Source organism: Budorcas taxicolor, chromosome 1 (genome assembly GCF_023091745.1).
Source record: "Budorcas taxicolor isolate Tak-1 chromosome 1, Takin1.1, whole genome shotgun sequence".
In the NCBI taxonomy this organism is placed as follows: Eukaryota; Metazoa; Chordata; class Mammalia; order Artiodactyla; family Bovidae; genus Budorcas; species Budorcas taxicolor.
Window position 1 is genome coordinate 14,344,180 of NC_068910.1, and position 19,392 is coordinate 14,363,571.

Below are 19,392 nucleotides of genomic sequence, written 5' to 3' on the forward strand. Positions count from 1 at the left end.
AGAATGTGGGAAGATTTCTGATTCTGGGGGAATTATTTATCGTGGCTTGGTTCTGCCTTTGAAAATGGCATTGCATGCCCCCATTGTTGGCCATAGTATACTTTAAGTATATTTAGCAAGGTATTGGAACCGTGGTTCCAAAAACTGTTATATACTGGTTGGCTTGGCTCCTGGCAACAGTGATTGTCAGCATTATCTTATAGTTAATATTATTTGGTTATTAATATTATATATAGTTTGTTTATTTATACTAGTACCAAAATTAGGCTGCCCCAAATAATAGATTACATGATTAAATGTGTATTACTCCCGATTCTCCAGAGAAAGAAAACCATATGAGATGTGTGTGTATGTTTTTTCCTTAAATTTAAGATAAGTATACACACACAAGGAGAAAGGGGGAGAGAGATTTTAAGCAATTGCGACTTATATATGTGCTGGGGACTGACACCTCTGAACACTGTAGGGCAGGTTGGCAGGCTGGAAATTCCAACAGAATGGGGTTTTACAGTTTTGGGTCTGAAGACAGTCTGGAAGAAGAATTCCTTCTTCCTTGGGAAAATTTTTTTGTCTTAAGAACTTGACTGATTGGCTAAAACACACACAGATTATGGAGAGCAATCTGCTTTATCAAAGTCTGTTGAGTTTTTATTGACATATAGTTGACCTATAATATTATCTTAGTTTCAGATGTACTACTTAGTGATTTGACATTTGCAAACATTATGAAATGATCATCACTATATCTAGTAACCATCTGTCCCTGTACAAAATTATTATATTACTGACCACATTCCTTATGTTGTATATTATATCCCCATAGCTTATTTGTTTTATCACTGGAGGTTTATATCTCTTAAGTCCCTTCACCTATTTTATTCTTACCGTCCACCCCCTCCATCTGTTTGTTTATCTGTGAGTTTGTTTTTACTTTAGCTTGTTTGTTTTGTCTTTTAGATTCCGAGTATAAGTAAGACGTCTGACTTAGGTTTCTTTTAACCTACTGCCTCTGTGCTGGGAATTGAGAAGTGTGAGATTTTGCGAGTGCTCTTTAAGAGCAGAATCTCCATGTCCATAACTCTATGCCTCTTCTAAAGATAAGTCCTGCTGATTTTCAAAGCCACGTGTTCAGGGGTCTTGACTTCCCAGTGTAGGACTCCTGGGCAGAGGAGCCTGGAGCTCAGATCACTTGCTCCCTGGGGAGTGCCTCTATAGTTATGGCGTTCCTCCTGTTTGTAAATGCTGACTTGGAGGTATGGGTCTTGACGTTACCACATCTCTGGCCCTCCTATCCATCACATTGTGGTTCCTTCTTATGTCTTCAGTTGTGGAAAATCTTTTCTGCTAGTCTTCTCATAGATAGTTGCCCTGTAAGTAGTTGTAATTTTGGTGTGTCCTCGGGAGGAGGTGATTTCAGGGTCTTCCTACCCCATCATTTTGGCCATCTCTAAAGTCAACTAGTTTAAGTGTTAATTACATTTGAAAAATACATTTACAGCATCTAGGCTGTTGTTTGAGCTAATGACCATTGCCTAATCAGGTTGCCACATAAAATTTACTGTCACATCATGAATTCCCAGTCCTTGAGGGATCATGAGATTCTTGCATTGTTTTGCTTGTCATGGAAGAATAGGCCCATCTTGACATAGAGGCGAAACTGATAAAAACATGTCTGTCCCTGTTAAGGGTTTTCCCGACTCATATAAGTTTCTCTTCAACTGTCATCATTATTGATGGTGGAAAGGATTGCCTTTTAACAGTGCTTCTTGAATTTTAATATGCATACTAATTATTAGAATAAAGATTCAGATTCAGAGAATCTGGAGAAGGTTTGGGATTATGCATTTTTAGGGCACTCAGGTGCTGAAGGTGCTGCCGTTCTGCATACTACATTACAAGAAATGCTGTCCTATTGCTCAAATAACCTATTGGAAGAAGAAGACTGGTAAAATATTGACCAAGTTTAATGACCTGTTTTCAGGAGGCCTGCCAGTCCATGGGGACCTCAGTCCATAGCACCCTCTAGATTTCAGGTTCTTCTGCTTATAGTAGTCTTTTCAAAGAAGACTGAGGGAACAATATCTTCTTTTTTGTGAAATTAAAAGTGACGCAAAAGTGCCCAAACATCAGAAAACACTCTAACCTGAAGATAGTGGATTCTCATTCACAGGTTGCTTTATTTGAAGCCTGAATGGACTGTGAAACCTGGAAGTAAACCTCTCCTACTGATTGGCCACTTTCGGCCAATTTTGCTCCGTGTCATTGGCGTCACATGCCGTAATCTTACTGGAGACTCTGCTACTTGCTAGCCATGTGATCTTGAAGGCATGGAAAGGAAACTAGCATCCTTTGAGCACTTGCAGATGCCAAGTACTTTGATGGGCAGTTTCACATTTTATCTTCATGGCAACAATGCTGAGGAATAGTTGGTGTTATTTTATATGAAAACATGAAGGGTTAGATAAAGATTCAAAGCTGAGAACTAGAACCAGGTTTGTCTTGGACCAAAGCCTACTGTTAACCAAGACTCAGTTTCCCCATTTGCTCACAGAGCAGAGTAGGGGTTTATACCTTTCTCCTGACACTGTTGTGAAGGACAGATATGATGGTGGGTCTCAGTGCACTTGTATGCAATTCAGTGAGTTACAGAAGTATACAATGGGCTAAATTCAAGGATTGTTCTTCCAGGAGGAATGTTCAGCTTCTTACAGTGATTCCAAGCTGAAATGATCAACTTATTTTTTCATTTTGTTTGTTTTCCATCTGGGACTGGCACGCAGATACATGTAGAGATTCAAAAGGGCCATGACTCAGCTACCTTGGGAAGAATAAATGCTTCCAGATTCCATTGTTTGCAGCAGGGGCAACTCGTAAAACCCCTTATGCTCATGCTTTCTGATCCTCAATTTCCACATTAAGGAGAAGCATTAATATTGCACATATTGAACATAAAGTCTGTAAAGTAAAACGATAAAGTCAATCTGTAGTAATAAAATAAAATGAATCACTAGGATCCAAACAGGGCTTTATTTGAACTCAAATGGCCGAATGCAGTAAACAGATCAGCTGGAGTGACTGATGGTAGCTGACGTTGTTTCCCCCGCCCGTGAGGAGGGGCTAGGATCCTCATCAGCACGTCCAGGTAGAGGAATATTGTCCTCCCACCTCTGCCATAAAGACTTGAGTGGACACTGGTCCCTTTCCAACAGCCCCTGGTCAGGAAAGGATGAGCTAGTGAAAAGGTATGGCCCTGGCACTGTTTTTCCCAGACCATTCTCAGGTAACTGGCTTTCTTCTCTCCATCCAGCTTGCCGATGATCAGGGCCCCGTCCTGATGACCACGGTCGCCATGCCTGTGTTTAGTAAGCAGAATGAGACTGTGAGTACAGTGACTGGGTTTCCTTCCTGATGCTAAGGGGGTTGTTAGCTCAGACCTTCTCTGACTCAGGCTCTGGTGACCTTTATTTACTTATTTAAGGATGGAGGATGTATAATTTTTCCTCACTTTCAATCCTGCTGTTAGAATCATGAAATCAAGAGTAGATGAGAGGAATTCAAGCAGGCATCTTTTTACAGTATGCAGCACTTTCCCAAAATTCAAGTGTTTAAATGACCAGAGGAAGGAAATCTCCAGAAGGAATCCTTGATTGTGATGGGATGATCTCACTCTCATTTATAGGTCCCAACCTTGAATTAGATCCCCAGGGCTGTGACAGTGAAGTGTCACAGATGGGATGGCTTACAATAGAAGTGTGTTTTAACAATTCTAGGGGCCAGAAGTCCAAAATTAAGAAGTTGATTGTAGGGGAGACTCCTTCCTTGCCCACCCCAGTCTCTGCCTCTGTCTTCACGTGGCCCTCTTCTCTGCTTATCTCTGTGTCCTTTCCTCTTATAAAGACACAGATTGTTGGATACAGGCCCCATCTTGCATCCAGGATGATTTCACTTTGAGATCCTTAATTAAGTACATCTACAAAGACCCTATTTCCAAATAGGAACACGGCCAGGGGTTCTGGGGGCAATTGCATTGGGGGGAAACAGCGGACAAGATAGCAGCAATGTGTGTCTTATTCTAGAAGGCCCTTTCTGGCATTAGCAGGTATAGCACATCACGTGACCCTGGGACCTGGAACCCTAGAGGCCTGTTCCTTAACCTCAGCCCTTGGTTCCAACTGTCTGGAAAAATGTTAGGGTTTTCGCATCTTTCTCTGGCTATTTAGTCTCTTTTTCCTGGGCACCAGATGGCAGTATAAATTGAGAACATAGTTAACATGCTAAGTGTTTCCTGTAAAAAGTTTCCATAAGAGAAACTGATTAATGATTGAAACTCCTTTAGCCTCTTCAGATTCTTGATTTTCAGGAGAAAAGGAAATGGTTCTTAGGGTGTGTGTTGAGGGTTATAATAGGCACTGTTTGGCCTGAGAAGCTGCCATTCTTGCCTAGGAATGTTTTGGGTGGAGAATAGAAGTTACCTCTTGCAAATCTGGATTAAGCTTCAATTTCTGTCAGTTTGAAGAAGGCGCCAGACAGTGCCTATGGTGTGTGACTTTTCAGGAGATTATATTTATTCTGCCAAATTAACATTCTGTAGTTGTTATCGTTTAATGTTTCTTTTCAATAGAGATCGAAAGGCATTCTTCTCGGTGTGGTCGGCACAGATGTCCCAGTGAAAGAACTTCTGAAGACCATCCCCAAATACAAGGTAATGCATTGCTTAATTAAGAGTCGAGAGCCAGATGCACGAGATAATCTCACAGCCTGCCATAGTGACAAAAAAAGCTTGAAGGAAACCCACTCTTTCTAGACGGTTCTGTGTTGTCTTGTTTCGGTAGAATAATGACAGTCCAGAAAGACCTGATTAGGCCTGCATGTGCCCACCCACGTTGGGCCTGTGGAAGTCTACACAAGTTCTGCAGGACTATACAGGTCTTACATCTCTGATGATTTTCTAAGCCAGTTTGACTTACCCCAATCTGAGGACCCCCTAAAATCTGTTGCTTCTTAACAGAAGCCCAATGAGGCACAAATAAAAGTGGTCCCTGCTTCTACTGAATAAATAATCCCTTTATCCTGAAAGGTAATGGGGTACAAATTGATCTCCTCTGCTAGTGCTGCGTCAACCCTATGGCACTAAGAGGAGTGTAAGTTCGCTTTGAATTCTGGGGATAGCTGAGAGGGTGGAGTAGGAAAGCTTAAATACAGGGTCCACGTGCCACCTGAAATCATTTCACTGTATGGTGTTTTTCCTAAGAAAGCAAAATAGGTCATGCGAAGATTAGATAGAGAGCTGAGGAGTGAGATCCACAGGGGATTGTTGGGGCTCAAGGTGTGAACCCCTGCCTTCTCAGGCTCCCCTTAGCTGTGGACATCAGCACATCACCACTTTCCATAAGCCCATGCCGCACCTCTACCTGTTGGCCCAGGCTTCTCAGAGAACCCATAAGGTCAGATTCTTCCCAGTGCTTCCTAGCTGGTTCCTAGAACCTGATCCACTCCTAAAAGAGGAAACTTCTTTGAATAAGCAAAGCGTGTCTGTTCCCATGTGCTGATTCCATTTAGGTGATCAAATTAGAAAGCTACCTTCATAATAAAAGGAAATCAACTCTAAGCTAAAATCAGGTGTCCAGGCTACAAAAGGTGGCCTCATTAACAAAAGAAATTTTCTGATTGGGTTTACTAAGATGACAAAGGTCTTTCTTCCTGCTATCACCCTGGAGCTCTGACAGCCAGGTTCTTTCACCAAAAGGGCTTTTCCATTTGGAGTTCAGTTTCCAGAGCATAATACGACATCTGTTTGACCCAAACTCACACAAGCTGCTGCTGCTGCTGCTGTGCTGTGTCCGACTCTGTGCGACCCCGTAGACAGCAGCCCACCAGGCTCCCCCGTCCCTGGGATTCTCCAGGCAAGAACACTGGAGTCGGTTGCCATTTCCTTCTCCAATGCATGAAAGTGAAAAGTGAAAGTGAAGTCGCTCAGTCGTGTCTGACTCTTTAGTGACCCCATGGACTGCAGCCTACCAGGCTCCTCTGTCCATGGGATTTTCCAAGCAAGAGTACTGGAGTGGGGTGCAATTGTGTTTAGCTCCCTAGAGGTGGAAAGTCAGGGGGTTAGGGAGCTATTTGAGGTCCCTAAAGATAGTGGACTTTACTCTTATTGAAATCCTTAGACTTAGAGGCCCAGAATTGCTGGCTCACTGTTTAAGAAAGGGCATCCAACCATTACCACTCTTAAGCCTCTAGCATCATATAAGATGTAGAAGCCCAAATACAGGGCCACTATTTAATATATGCCCAGTAAATCCAGAAAGGATGAACATACAGGTGTGTGTGTGCTTAGTCACTCAGTTGTGTCTAACTCTGCGACCCCATGGACTGTAGCCTGCCAGGCTTCTCTGTCCATGGGATTCTCCAGGCAAGAATACTGGAGTGGGTTGCCATGCCCTCCTCCAGGGGATCTTCCTGACCCTGGGATGCACGTCTCCTGCATTGGCAGGTGGATTCTTTACCACTGAGCCACCTGGGGAGCCCAGAACATATAGGAAATGGTAACAGTTACCCTGTGAATTTGTTTCTCAAAGCTTCTTCTACTAGACAATGTACTAACATCTTTATAGCATTATCTCAGTTAATAATAGGTAGACACTGCTATCCTTGGCTAAGGAAATAAGAGACTCAGAAAATTTAAATATCTTGCCCAGTCTCAAACTAGCAGTGCATGCTTTTAGCTATTACCAACCTAGACAGCATATTAAAAAGTAGAGACATTACTTTGCAAACATAGGTCCATCTGGTCAAGGCTGTGGTTTTTCTAGTAGTCATGTATGGATGTGAGAGTTGGACCATAAAGAAAGCTGAGCGCTGCAGAATTGATGCTTTTGAACTGTAGTGTTGGAGAAGACCCTTGAGAGTCCCTTGGACTGCAAGGAGATCCAACCAGTCCATCCTAAAGGAAGTCAGTCCTGAATATTCATTGGAAGGACTGATGCTAAAGCTGAAACTCCAATACTTTGGCCACCTGATGTGAAGAACTGACCTATTGGAAAAGACCCTGATGCTGGGAAAGATTGAAGGTGGGAGAAGGGGACGACAGAGGATGAGATGGTTGGATGGCATCACTACTCGATGGACATGAGTTTGAGCAAGCTCTGGGAGTTGGTGATGGACAGGGAAGCCTGGCATGCTGCAGTCCATGGGCTTGCAAAGAGCTGGACACAACTGAGTGACTGAACTGAGCTGAAGCCTAGAGCCATAAGAAACAATAAAGGACAATAATAGTAATAGTTAAAATATATATTAAAAAATTAGTAGCTAAAATAATACAGTAAGACATTCATTGAACTTTTCACTGTGTATTTAGTATGGTAAAAGTGCTTTATACTTACTGTTCCCACTGAATCCTCGTTACACTCCCATGAAATAAGTACCACTTGGCCCCATTTTTAGATGAAGATACATGAAATAACTTTCTTATTATTTCTCGTTATAACTCAGCAAGAAAACAATAAAGGAAACAAAGTGTAATAAGGGAATAGAAGATCAGCTACAGAAAATTAGCTGCTTTCCCCAAAGGGTCTGAGAACCAGAGACCCAGGTGTGGCATACCTTAATCTAAGTTGCCCTTCCTCTGGTCCCCACCAGAGCTGTGGGAAGAGGTATCCATGGCAGCTGGAGTGAACCATGGGTGAATGGGGCTCTCTCATCTGGGAGAGGAGAGCTCCAGGGATCACAGTGCAGATCACACCTTTTTCTCTTGATTAACACCTTGTAAAGATGAGTCAGCTCTTGGCTCATGTGGTTTTCCCAGAAGATATTGATAGAATTCTTTCTTTTCCATTAGCTTCATAGATTTTCCCACAAGCAATCAGACTTCCTGTAATTTTTATTAAGAATTCCAGACACCCCAGCAATAATTTCCAGACACCACAGCCTCTGTTAATGTAAAGAGCCATTTTATAATTAGGTTCACTTCATTAGTCCCAATTCTCTGCACTTGGAAGGGAAGCACCTCCTTCCCCAGGCTTTTGGACCACAAGGCTCCTGGCCTCCAGAAGAGCATGCTTCAGGATGGGGGCCCCACTGGCAGCCCCAAGTGCCAGGAGGCCTTGTGTCCCATCTGCTCTCTGACTGCGGCACGGGACTGCATGTTAGAATGGACAGAATGGCTAGTTGTATTTCAGATGAAACAAAAATTAGAGATTTCATTAGAGATTTCATATTGATTTGAGGCCCTAAGCAAATGTTGGACATTGCCATCTACAAGTTTTAGGGTTTTTGAAAGACTCATCCACAGAATGGGGAATTGTGTTTTGAGATTTGCTAAGTTTCTCTTCTTATATCTACATTAGATTATATCCATTTGCAGTCAACAAACCAACAAAACATTCTGATGTTATTTTCTCACTGTTCTCCTGGGAAGGATTTTAACCAGATAGTTTCTGAATGTCAGGAAGACTTTCTCAGGTACAGGCTTGAGGAGGACTGACTATGTACCACCCGTAGCAAATCGGCTTCTCCTTTTCAGCTTACGTTCAATCTTTACTCTAGCTCAGATTTTAAAGATGAATGAGGTAATATTTGGGTAAAGTGATGACTATCTTAAATACATGCAGACCTTAACTGGAGCACCTGCCATGTGCTAGACATTATGCTAGATGCTGGAACAGTCAAAAGATGAGTGAGACGGCTCTTTTCCCACAGAGAGCCCGTTCTGATGGGGGCGTGTCTAGAACAAGGCAGATGAAGGAAAGACATCCAGCTAGAGTTGAAAAGCAGGCAGAAAAGTAAGTGTAGCATTTTCATGCATTAAGGTGAAGGTAATAATGGAAAAATTCTCAGGGTTTTATGGAGACATGATATGGAAAGGAGGGTGCAACAGGAGAGACATGTTTATAGGAGAAGATCATGAGGCTGAGCTCATAGCTTGGGAGAGATGGGAAGGAGTAGTGCTCTGGACAGCTTGCATCCGTTGAGTAAAGGTCTCACTGGGAGGAAAAAGCTGCGGGGGTTTATTGTTGCTGTCATGAGCTCTTGAGAGGCAATGAGTGGAGGAAGGAAGTGCTGGGTAAGTAGATAGGGGCCAGACCCCAGGGAGACCTGATGGATAGACCCATAGATTCTATCGTACACATGAAAGTGAAAGAGAGCTTCCCTGATGGCTTAGCTCAGTTGGTAAAGAATCTGCCTGCAATGCAGGAGACCCCAGTTTGACTTCTGGATTGGTAAGATCCGCTGGAGAAAGGACAGGCTATCCACTCCAGTTTTCTCTGGGCTTTGCTTTTGGCTCAGCTGTTAAAGAATCCACCTGCCATGCAGGAGACCTGGGTTCGCTCCCTGAGTTGGGAAAATCACTCGGAGAAGGGAAAGGCTCCCCACTCCAGTATTCTGGCCTGGAGAATTCCATGGACTGTGTAGTCCATGGGGTCACAAAGAGTCAGAGACAACTGAGCGACTTTCACTTTAACTTCCTACATATCAAAGAGGTCTTTAGTGGCTTTTACAAAGGGGAGCAACAGGGTGGTGCCACCAACTGAGAGAGACGTGCAGGGAGGGCAGCACTAAGGGAAGGAGCCCACGTTGGACTGGGTGAGGCTGGGGCACCTGTGTGATGTCCAGGCAGAGACACACACTTGAACCCTGGGGTCTACCACTGAGGCGAGAGGCCAAGGCTGCAGCATAGATCTGGAGGTCAACAGCATCCAGGTGGTTGATGGATCATGTTGGAGGAGAAGGAGCTAAAGCAGACAAGGAGCAGTAGGGACAGAAACTTACTGCTTCCAGGCTGAGTAGAGGACGAGGATCCTATGAAAGGGAGGGAATCCAGGACTGTGGGGCCTGGAAACTGAGGGATTAGAGTGTCTAGGAGGGAACAGTAGGTGAAGACAACCAGGAAAAGCGGGTACATCCTATATGGTTTGGCAATTAGGAGGCCACTGGCAACTGTAAAGAAAGGAGTTCTGGTGGCGTTTTGGTGGGCGAGGGGGCGTGACAGAGGCAGGTTCCGGTAGACTGAAATGTGAGTGAGCAACAAGGAAGCAAGATGGCAGCTAAACAATGAATGGAGGACATTGGGTGGGAAGGTCACCTCAGTCTCTGCCTCCCAGGGAAGAAGCAGAGAGTTCAGGATACTTTTGTAGGATCTGCACTCAATTCAGTTTCTGTTAACTTCTCTTCTTCCTCCTCTTCTGCTTCCTCCTTCCTTTACCCCTCTTCCCTTCATCCTAGCCATCCCTCCATAACTGCATGGTATGACCTTGGCTGTCACAGAAGTTATATTCTGGCAGGGAGATAGGCTTTAAATAATCAAAGGCCTTGACTGATATCTTGATTACTTATAGTCAACCTCACAAATAATTGATTGTCACTTTGATAAGTGCTACACAAGAAAAGTAGAGGGCTTGTCGGGGGCACATGTGTGGAGTTTTACTTTCTTTTGAGTATTGCTTCCTACAGGCAAACCAAGAAGTAAAGGAAGGTACATTAGAAGCCACTGAATATATTCGTTGACTATAAAATATTATTTGTTTGGTCTCATCGTGAGTTTGAATTTCCAACCAAAGACCACTTTTGCCTTTAATGGAGAAAGTCAAACTCTCTGAGTCATTTTGACCCCTTCAGTCTGTATTAAACAGGGACATAATAAAGGTAATTAATGCAGTGTTGACTGTGTCTGACATTTTTCCAAGAGACAAGATGAAAAGAGACGATATACATCTCAAAAGATAGGAAATCTCTGGTTTATCTTTCACAGCATAATGAAATATACTTTTATCATTAGAATCAAGTAGAATCTTATTAAGACTTGCTGTGTAAGGTAACTCCAGAAGAAAATGTCTGTTGCCCTTGACTACCACGTGCATATTTGCTTTTTGTAATGTAAGGAAAACTTTTAATTGCCGGTGTTAAATTCTCTGAAGTTAATTTCATATCACCTTGACGTTAAGCTAACAAGCAGACAGGGTCATTCTTGGTTTGTAAACTCCGTTGTCTGGATCATTTAATAGTATCATATTCAAGAATGCGAGCAGCAGAGAATTTTAAAGAAAATAACAGTGAGGGCTCAGGACTATGAAATAACTCGTTGGAAAAAAGGATTTTTTTTTCTTCTCCCCTTTCACTGCTCTGGCAAAAGTGGGTTACATTTTCTTTCTTCAGAGAGAGAGATCAGTATGGGTTTTATGCCAGAGGCCATTTTAATACATGAATGATTTGTAGGTAAATTTATTGTAGCCAATGGATGCAGTCAACTGTGTAATAGAAATATTGTCAAAAAGCTGGGATTATTATTTAAATAAGTGCAGTGTTAAATTTGATTACATACTTTTTAAGCTAATAAAACATTTCATTGCTCTCAAACTATTTCCCATAGTCCTATTTAGTCAGAAAACATAAATTAAGTGAGGCTCTGCATAGAAAATTACCCAGGCTTTGTGTTGATGGAAGAATGCATGGAAAAGCTTGGCGGCCTCACAATTTAAAGACGGAAGGATGTAAAAGGGGTTGGCAGGCTCCTATATAGGCTGGTGGGGACACTTTTCTCCTTGAAGAATTACGGAAAATGACTGCCTAGGAGAACGCATGCTTGAGAGGGCCTTGGGGGTGTGGAATTGTTGGGAGCCTAGGGTGCATCAGATGGAGGCCCCTCTTGGCTTATCTCAGGTAGAGAAAAGACACCCAGGTTGACAAAATTCTGTTCACTTGGACATAGGGTCTCCAGAAACATTAGCCACTTGCTTTTTAAAAATTATAATTGTTTTAGTTTTAAATAAATCAAAGTGGGGTCTTTGGATGCCAGCATGGGTCTGTGACATTTTAAATTGTGCTATTTGCTGAGCTTATCCTGTGACAGGTCTTCATTTCCACCAAATGTCAAGGATCAGTGCCTTGCATTCATTTTAATGAAATATTGTGCTGATAAGGGTTATGAATGCCACGTTTAAGCTGTAAATTACTAAATGTCGGGCTGCTTTCTGCTTTGTGAATTCACCAGGGAGCAAGCTAATGAAGGTTTCTTTCTCACTTCTTCTTACAGTTAGGGATTCATGGCTATGCCTTTGCAATCACAAATAATGGATATATCCTGACGCATCCAGAACTCAGACCACTGGTAAGAGAAATACTTATTTCTGTGTTTCTCCTTTTATGATTTTAAAAGGTTTTCTTTAGTTCTACAGCGGTGACACTTTGCAGTTTTCACTTGAAATGCTCAATTCATAATACTGTCTGTGAAAAGCTGTTTTAATAGTTTATAACTAGCATTTTGACATATAGTATGCAAATAACATAGGGTAAATATATTTGCTATCATGTTTTACATATAAATCCATGTATGTCTTACAACTTATTTATTTCACGTTTGCCAATATATGTAAAAATTTTAAACTCTGTTCAGTTTGAAATATACATCGTAATAGGTAGCTTTATGAAACAAATGATCTCTCACCCTCCAGCCTGAAACTAACTTAAAAAAAACTATCTGCTTATTTATTAATTTATGTTGGCACTTGCCAGGTCTTCCTTGCTGTGTGCAGGCTTTCTCTGGTCGCAGTCCGCGGGCTTCTCCTTGCAGTGGCTTCTCTTGTTGTGGACGTCCGGCTGTAGAGTGCCTGGGCTTCCGTAGTGGCTGCCCATGGGCTTAGTTGCCCCATGACATGTGGAGTCTTCCCAGACCAGGGGTCGAACCTGTGTCCCCTGCATTGGCAGGCAGATTCTTAACCATTGGACCACCAGGGAAGTCCTGAGACCAACTTATTGAAAATTACATTTGATACGACAAATAAGAGTCGAGATCCCTGGAATCCCTGACACAGTTGAGATTTTCCCCCTTGTGCTGCCTAAGCTGTATCCAGTAGCATTGTTTGGTGAGCTGACATGTAAACCGTTTTCTTTCAGCATCGTTTTAGCTCCCTTTGAAGTGAGTGGAGTTAGGCCTAGTCCAAGACAGCCCAGAATAGCATGGTCCATTCTGATCCCTGGGGAGAGGCTGCCTGGAGCACTGTGTTTAGGAGGATTCTGAAGGGCAGCTAGGTTTGGTCCACTGTGGATTCTGGAGGGGCATGGCAGAGAGGGCACCACATGTTTGCTCCCCCTGATCTAGTTGCAGTGTGTTGACAAAAGGACATCCCTTTTGGTCTGTGGTTAGCCAATTTTAAAGATATAAAAGTATAAAGAGTAATATAGTAAACTCTGCTTTTGAATGTTAGGAAAGTCTAGTTCATTTCCTATAGCTGTATACACACGCACACACACACACACACACACACACACACACACACTCACACATGCCCATCCACTCCACATGTCTTTTTTCCTTTCATCAAAATTAGAAAATATCAGCAGTGCCTGCTATGCAAGCATTTATTTGTGAAATATCATGTGACCAGTTTGTTTCTCACTTGAATCAGTGTTTAGAAGAAGTTCATGTTTTAGCTCCATCACCATCCAACTTTGCTCTAATCGCCCTGGTATTAGTGGAGTCATGGCCACATCATGTGGATCCCACATGCATGCTTCAGGATGCAACTTAAGGTAATACTTGACTTCAACAAGCTTTTTATCAAAAAAGGATTGAATTAACTGGTTAGCTGATTCCAAACTTAAATCAGAATTGCTGAAAAGTCTGATTGAAAAACCTACCTAACTTTTTAAGGATATTTAAGTCTAAAAATGTATTTAAGTTTAAAAAGCTTAGCACAGTACCCATTTCTAAGTCCTGCGGTTGGGGTTGCTTGTTGAGGGTAGTAGGAGATACATGTTTGATGTGGCTGACAAATAGGCTCCTAGTGCTTATTTATTCCAAGTTAGAGTGGATCAGAGTAAATGAAGCAATCAAACCTGGATCTTCTGCCAGTGAATGAATTAACTTTCCTATTTATCAGCTTTTAAAGAAGGAACAAAATGGAACCAGATGTCAGAAGGGTCACCAGGGTACCTTCCCTTTCTCTATAATGTGGAAGTGAGCAGCTCCCATCTGTGCAGTCATTTCAGAGACTTCCTGGTCTTTCACATCTCCTGGCCTGTTTGCAAATAATCCATCTCATGGACTTCAGAACTGTAGCCACTGAGAGGGCAGCTGAAAGGCTCTTAGAAGAACAGGCCAACCAGTCAACACTCATCATCTCCTGACAGTGCAAATACTCACAAATCCAAGTCATTTCTGTTCTTCTCACTGTTGAAACATTGCAATGAATGATTTCACTGGCAGCTAGGGTCAAATTCCCATAAATGTGATGGCCCAAGCAAATGCCGCACATCTCACTTTTGAGGACCCAAACCAGATGAAGCTTTTTAAAGTTGATCCACAATAAGAATATCAGGAGTGGCCAGGTCAATGGACCATCTATCCCATTTTTTCCGTCTGTGACACTGAGGCCATGACATATTTAGAAGAGGTTTGGTGTGATGCCCACTGTTGAGGATTCTGTGAACTAACCCATCTGTGTAATCAATAGTGGATGTTAACCCTCCCTGGAGTTTTGTATTTTCCTGCTGGGAAAAAGACAGCAGTGAAGTGGAAGGAATTCAGCTTCAGCGGTACATAGGTTATCCTTGATTCCTAGTCCCATCATAAACCAGCTATGTGACTTTGGGCTTGTCCGTGTAAATGGGATAATATAAGTAAAGAGCCTTGTGTGACCAGTCAAGCCCCAGGACATTGTGGGGACCGTGGTAGTTCTGTGGACATTCTGTTTGTATTTTATTGACTGGTATAAAGATTGGGAGGACTCGGTGATGCTGGATGCTTGCGGGGGTGGGGGTGGATTTAAAGAACATTTTTAATTATTCACTTTGTTCAGGTTATTATGATAAACATCAGTGAGGAATTGTATCCACACACACACGAGGAAACAGAGTCCTTGGGATCATGCAGTCTGGGCAGTTCTACTTTGAACCTGACATCAACTTAGTCTGTGCAACCTCAGCTACGCCTGTCTGTGCCTGTCGGTCTCTCCCCCTCTCTCTGTCTCTCTCTCTCTCTGTCTGTCTCTCACACAGTCACACCCTTACTTTTCTTGGTCAGCTCTGAGCTAGAAGAAAAGCAAACAGTAGCTGTACTGGGAAGTTGTGCGTGAGCCCAGGGAACCGAGGTGTTTTGTTACTGTTGTCTGTTTTTAAAGTAGCACTGAGGAAATACTAGCAGCTGCAGTAACTAAAGTATGACAGTTAAGAATCAATCCACATAGGGGGAATAACCCAGCTCTGGCACGTACAAGTAGTTTGTTTGTCTCTGTCTTGCTCACCTGAACAAAAGCAGAAAACTCAACCCCTCCTTCTCCTTCACCACCAGTCACTCAGCATAGAGGAGGGACTTCGAAGGAGAATGAATGAAAGAATCCTCCACAGCCAGTGTTGCAATTCCAGTTACTTTGGATTCTTCAGGATAATGTTATGTAATTAGGGCACTTCCCCGGAAACCTGGTGTCTGCACCAGACATAAATGGACCCAGTCAGAGTCTCACCCACAGCTGGGGACAACCACCACCAGCAGCTTCCTTGGCCAGCTCTAGCAGGGAATTCTCACTCCAACCTGACAGGCCTTCTCCAAGCCCAGTCATACAGTCAGATCCTTGTTACAAATGGATGATCCCCTCGGTTCTGGCCGAGGCTGCCAGATTAGCACAGTGGGTGTGAGTGGGAGATTGTGGCCAGCATGGGGGACGGAGCCGACTCACTTGAAATAACTCCTGTTCCCTCTCCATCTGCCACTGAGGTTGTTTCTGCCCCTGCAGCCAGAGGAAAGAAGTGGGTTTCCTGAAGCACAATACCAATATTTTTCTAATTTGTCCAATAAAATTTTCCCCCCAAACTTAATATTTAGCTTGATTTATTCAGTATTTTCTTTCATCTTGTATGATTTGGGTGTGAATCATGAAGTGTCTCCAAAAACAGCTCAGATGTAGGAGCCTTACTCAGCAGACTGGCTTTGGTTTAATTGGCAAAGCTGCTCAAGCAGGACTTTTCTGTTGATAAGTGGGCTCTCTGTAGTCTTTCTCCAAGTGTTTCTCAATCACTCTGTCCTTGCCACCAGCTTGTGACTTCTGGTAGACTAACTGATGCTGATTCAACAAACATTTATGTGGTTCCCAGCATGCTGGGATCCACGTGTTAGAATGGGGGCTGAAGGAACACATGGGCTGGGGCCATCTCATAGGTGGGGACTCGGACAATAGCGAAGCAAGAAGGATTCAAGTCAGACCTTGAGGAATGATTTTTGAGTTGTTATTACACATCTGGAAGTTTTTTCCTTGATCTCTGCCCCTCTTTAACATTCAGGTTAAAAATATTTCAAAGCATAGTTACTTAGAATTATTGTCTAGATCGATTTTTCTTGCACTTTATTCTTCTCATAAAGTTCTTTGAGAGCTTTACGAATTTTTCTTAAAATGTGGAGCCCCTAATATGTCTTTTTTCTTTTGCCCGACAGAGCATCGAAGGAAGTAAAACTAGGAAGGGACCCCCTTTCACATGATCTGATTTTCTTTTGAGATTTTGGTAAGCCATGTGCCCCTCCGTTTTAGAAAAAAGGGACATCTAAGTTGATTGCCTTCCCCATGGAGGCCTGGAATGTGGACCTCGTCAAACCACCAAGAGAACACAAAAAAGGCTCCCTTCCAGCAGCCACAGCACAGGCAAGGCTCCACAGAGGAGCCTGGGGCAGGCAAAATCTAGGACTCGTTTCCATGAAACCACGTTGACATTTGCCAAAAGCTGTTTGCTCTGTGTCTGCAAGCCCAGAAGATGGGGAAGGATGCTGAAGAGTTTCTATTCTGGATAAAAACTAGCCAGTCACATGGGCCACTGGGCTAATGGTAGATGAGATGGGGAAAACCCTCAGTCCCTTCCCTCAATATTGGCTAGATGGCTACTATGTTCTAGGGCTAAGCAAGCTGCCCAGAGTGGCTGCGGAGAAGTGCTCCAACACAGAGAGCTCAAAATCAAATAGGGTGGATAAGATTTTTTATGTGGGGTGGAGAAGTAACCATAGATACAACTAGGGAAAATGCATTTTTTGTATCTGTTATTGTTGTTTGTCTTAGTAAACTTTGTTTCACATCTGTTGATTACTTTTTGTGTGACAGACACTGCTCAAAGTGTTTCAAATGGTTAAAGCTTTCGATCATTAACTAATTCAATAGCAAGCTTAGGATGCAGAAGCAATGGAAAGGCTCAGAGAAAGGGTGTGCGTGACGCCAGGCCTGTGTGGAAGGTGGGTCTGGAAGGCAATCTGGAGTCAGATTGTAGACAGCCAAGGGTGCCAGGAACATCTCCGTGAGGCAGTGCATATCCTCATGTTACAAACAGGAATCTGAGGCACCAAGCAATCAAGTAGTTAAACTACTTGAAAGAGTCAGAACCAGGAGCCGCTAGATCAGTTTAGATGCACTAAATTCACTCTTCTTATTGGTTGATTCTCAGGAAATGGGAAGCAGAGTGGGAACCTGATCTTTGCAGCCATGTGGATGAATAACAGGGTCATCACAAGGCAATTACAGTGAGATTCTGCCTAGACTAGTACTGTCCAGGAAGAATGTCATGTGAGCCGCAATCATGAGGTGCCTGTGTAAATTAACATTTTCTAGTAGCTACATCTAAAAAGGAAATAGGTGACCAAGCTGTGCAGCCCAGGCCAGTGGGGGGAGGGGAAGCCTGAGCCGTCAGGCTATCTCCATCAGACCCCAGCCATTTCTGTTGTTCTGTCAAACTCAGCTGAACTCTCCAACGAGTCCTGTTATGGAATCTCTCCACTCCCTCTGGAAGTCAGTGTTCTTGCTGTTTCCACAGCCCGAGCTCTGCCTGATGTCACCAGTCAGTCCCTATGGACTCCTTGACTGTCCCCATCCCACTCCAAATGTTGATTCCATTTCTTTGTTCTTACGGATGCCCAGCCACTTCGTTTCTCCATACCTTTTTGCTATTGAACATGGGTTTCAGCCCTGCTCTGGACACCTGTTTTTGTACCCCCTTCACCCCCAGAATTATGCTCTTAGCAGTCAACATGGGCTTTCACAGGCATCACTCAGTTGATCTGGCTTTTCTTGGCATCTAGAGTAAAACCCAAACTCTGGGCCATGGCCCTAGCTCCCTACCATATCTGACTTGACCTCTCTGGCCAGCCAGAGTGGTGTGGCTGCCCGCTGTGCTCACCCCTCCTTCAGTCTACTCCAGCCCTTTTGTCCATCCCTCAAAAGCCCCAAGCTCCTCTCTGGTCCAAATTCCTGTGCCTCCTCTTCCCTCTGCCTGTAATCTTGTTCCCGATACACCTGTGACTGCCTTTGTCCCACCTTCCATATCTCATCTCAATGTCACCTCCGCAGAGAAGCTTCCCTGCTCTCTGACCAAAGGAGCCACACACCTCCCTCACTCCCCATCACACCCCGTATTTGAGTTTCCTCCGATCACTTATCACTCTTGGGAAAGGTCTGTGTGTTCAGCCTCTCCTGCACCATCCCTTGTGAATTCCTGTGACTTTGCTGCTGCACCGAGGGAGTAGTTGACAGATATTTCTTGATAGATTTTGATGGCGTTTGAAGGATGCTGATGACTAAATATCTGGGTACCAATTTTCTACAATAAATGAGAAGTGCAGGTGCCACATGTTTACCCATCAAACACTTACTGAGTCTCTGCTTCATCACATGCAAAATTTGAATCTCATGTAATTGATCAAGTCCTCCTTTCTTTCCGCCCCTGCCTCTGCTGGACTGCAAACATTCATGAGATGTTCCTTAAGTCAGGCACTGTGCTAGCTGATGGAGACAGAGAAGCAGGTAGAACGGCATCTCTGCCCACAAGGAGCTCATTGCTAGAGTCCAAGCAGAGATATGTGCTTGCGGGGGAGGCATCTGCTTTTCTTGAGGAAGGGTACCCTGAGATGCTGGAGGGCTTCCCAGAGGAGGCGGCATGCACACCAACTTCCTCCACAGCCTACTGTGAGGGACATTTCTTTCCAGACTCAGCAGGGGTCCCACACACTTCCTGAGATCTCTGTCCTCATTTGACTTCTGTCTCTGGTCTCAGAACCATGCATTCTGCTGGCCCCAAGCTGCTGGGGTGTAGCGGGTGGGAACCTGTCATCGTTTATACAACTCTGTGGCTTCTAAGACTGGAATCCCATCTCCAGTCTCCAGCTCTGTTCTGTGCTCAGACTGCTGGGAACTGAACGAGACTGGCCAGTAGGTGGCGCACGGGCACCGCCGTGTGCCCGCTCCCTGCGCACATCCTATAAACACAATCCTTTCATGTCGGGTCTGAATCCATACCGCTTTATTTTAAAAGAAAGAATCATCGGATGCTTAGTAAATGTATCTGCTCAGAGGAGTGTGTTCTTAGAGAAAAAATAAACAAGACTGTGGGATCCCCATGGAGCGAGCCTGGTATTTTTGAAATACATCGTTT

The 19,392-nt window shown here is 43.7% G+C and overlaps 1 protein-coding gene across 1 annotated transcript in view; it reads left to right on the forward strand.

Annotated features, from left to right (window-relative positions):
- Positions 1 to 19,392, forward strand: part of CACNA2D3 (calcium voltage-gated channel auxiliary subunit alpha2delta 3) — an 877,155-nt gene that overhangs the window by 663,985 nt on the left and 193,778 nt on the right. Inside the window, exons 15-17 of the mRNA XM_052639295.1 lie at positions 3,308 to 3,379; positions 4,622 to 4,702; positions 12,029 to 12,103. Of these exons, the coding sequence (XP_052495255.1) occupies positions 3,308 to 3,379; positions 4,622 to 4,702; positions 12,029 to 12,103 (228 nt within the window). The remainder of the gene's footprint in view (positions 1 to 3,307; positions 3,380 to 4,621; positions 4,703 to 12,028; positions 12,104 to 19,392) is intronic.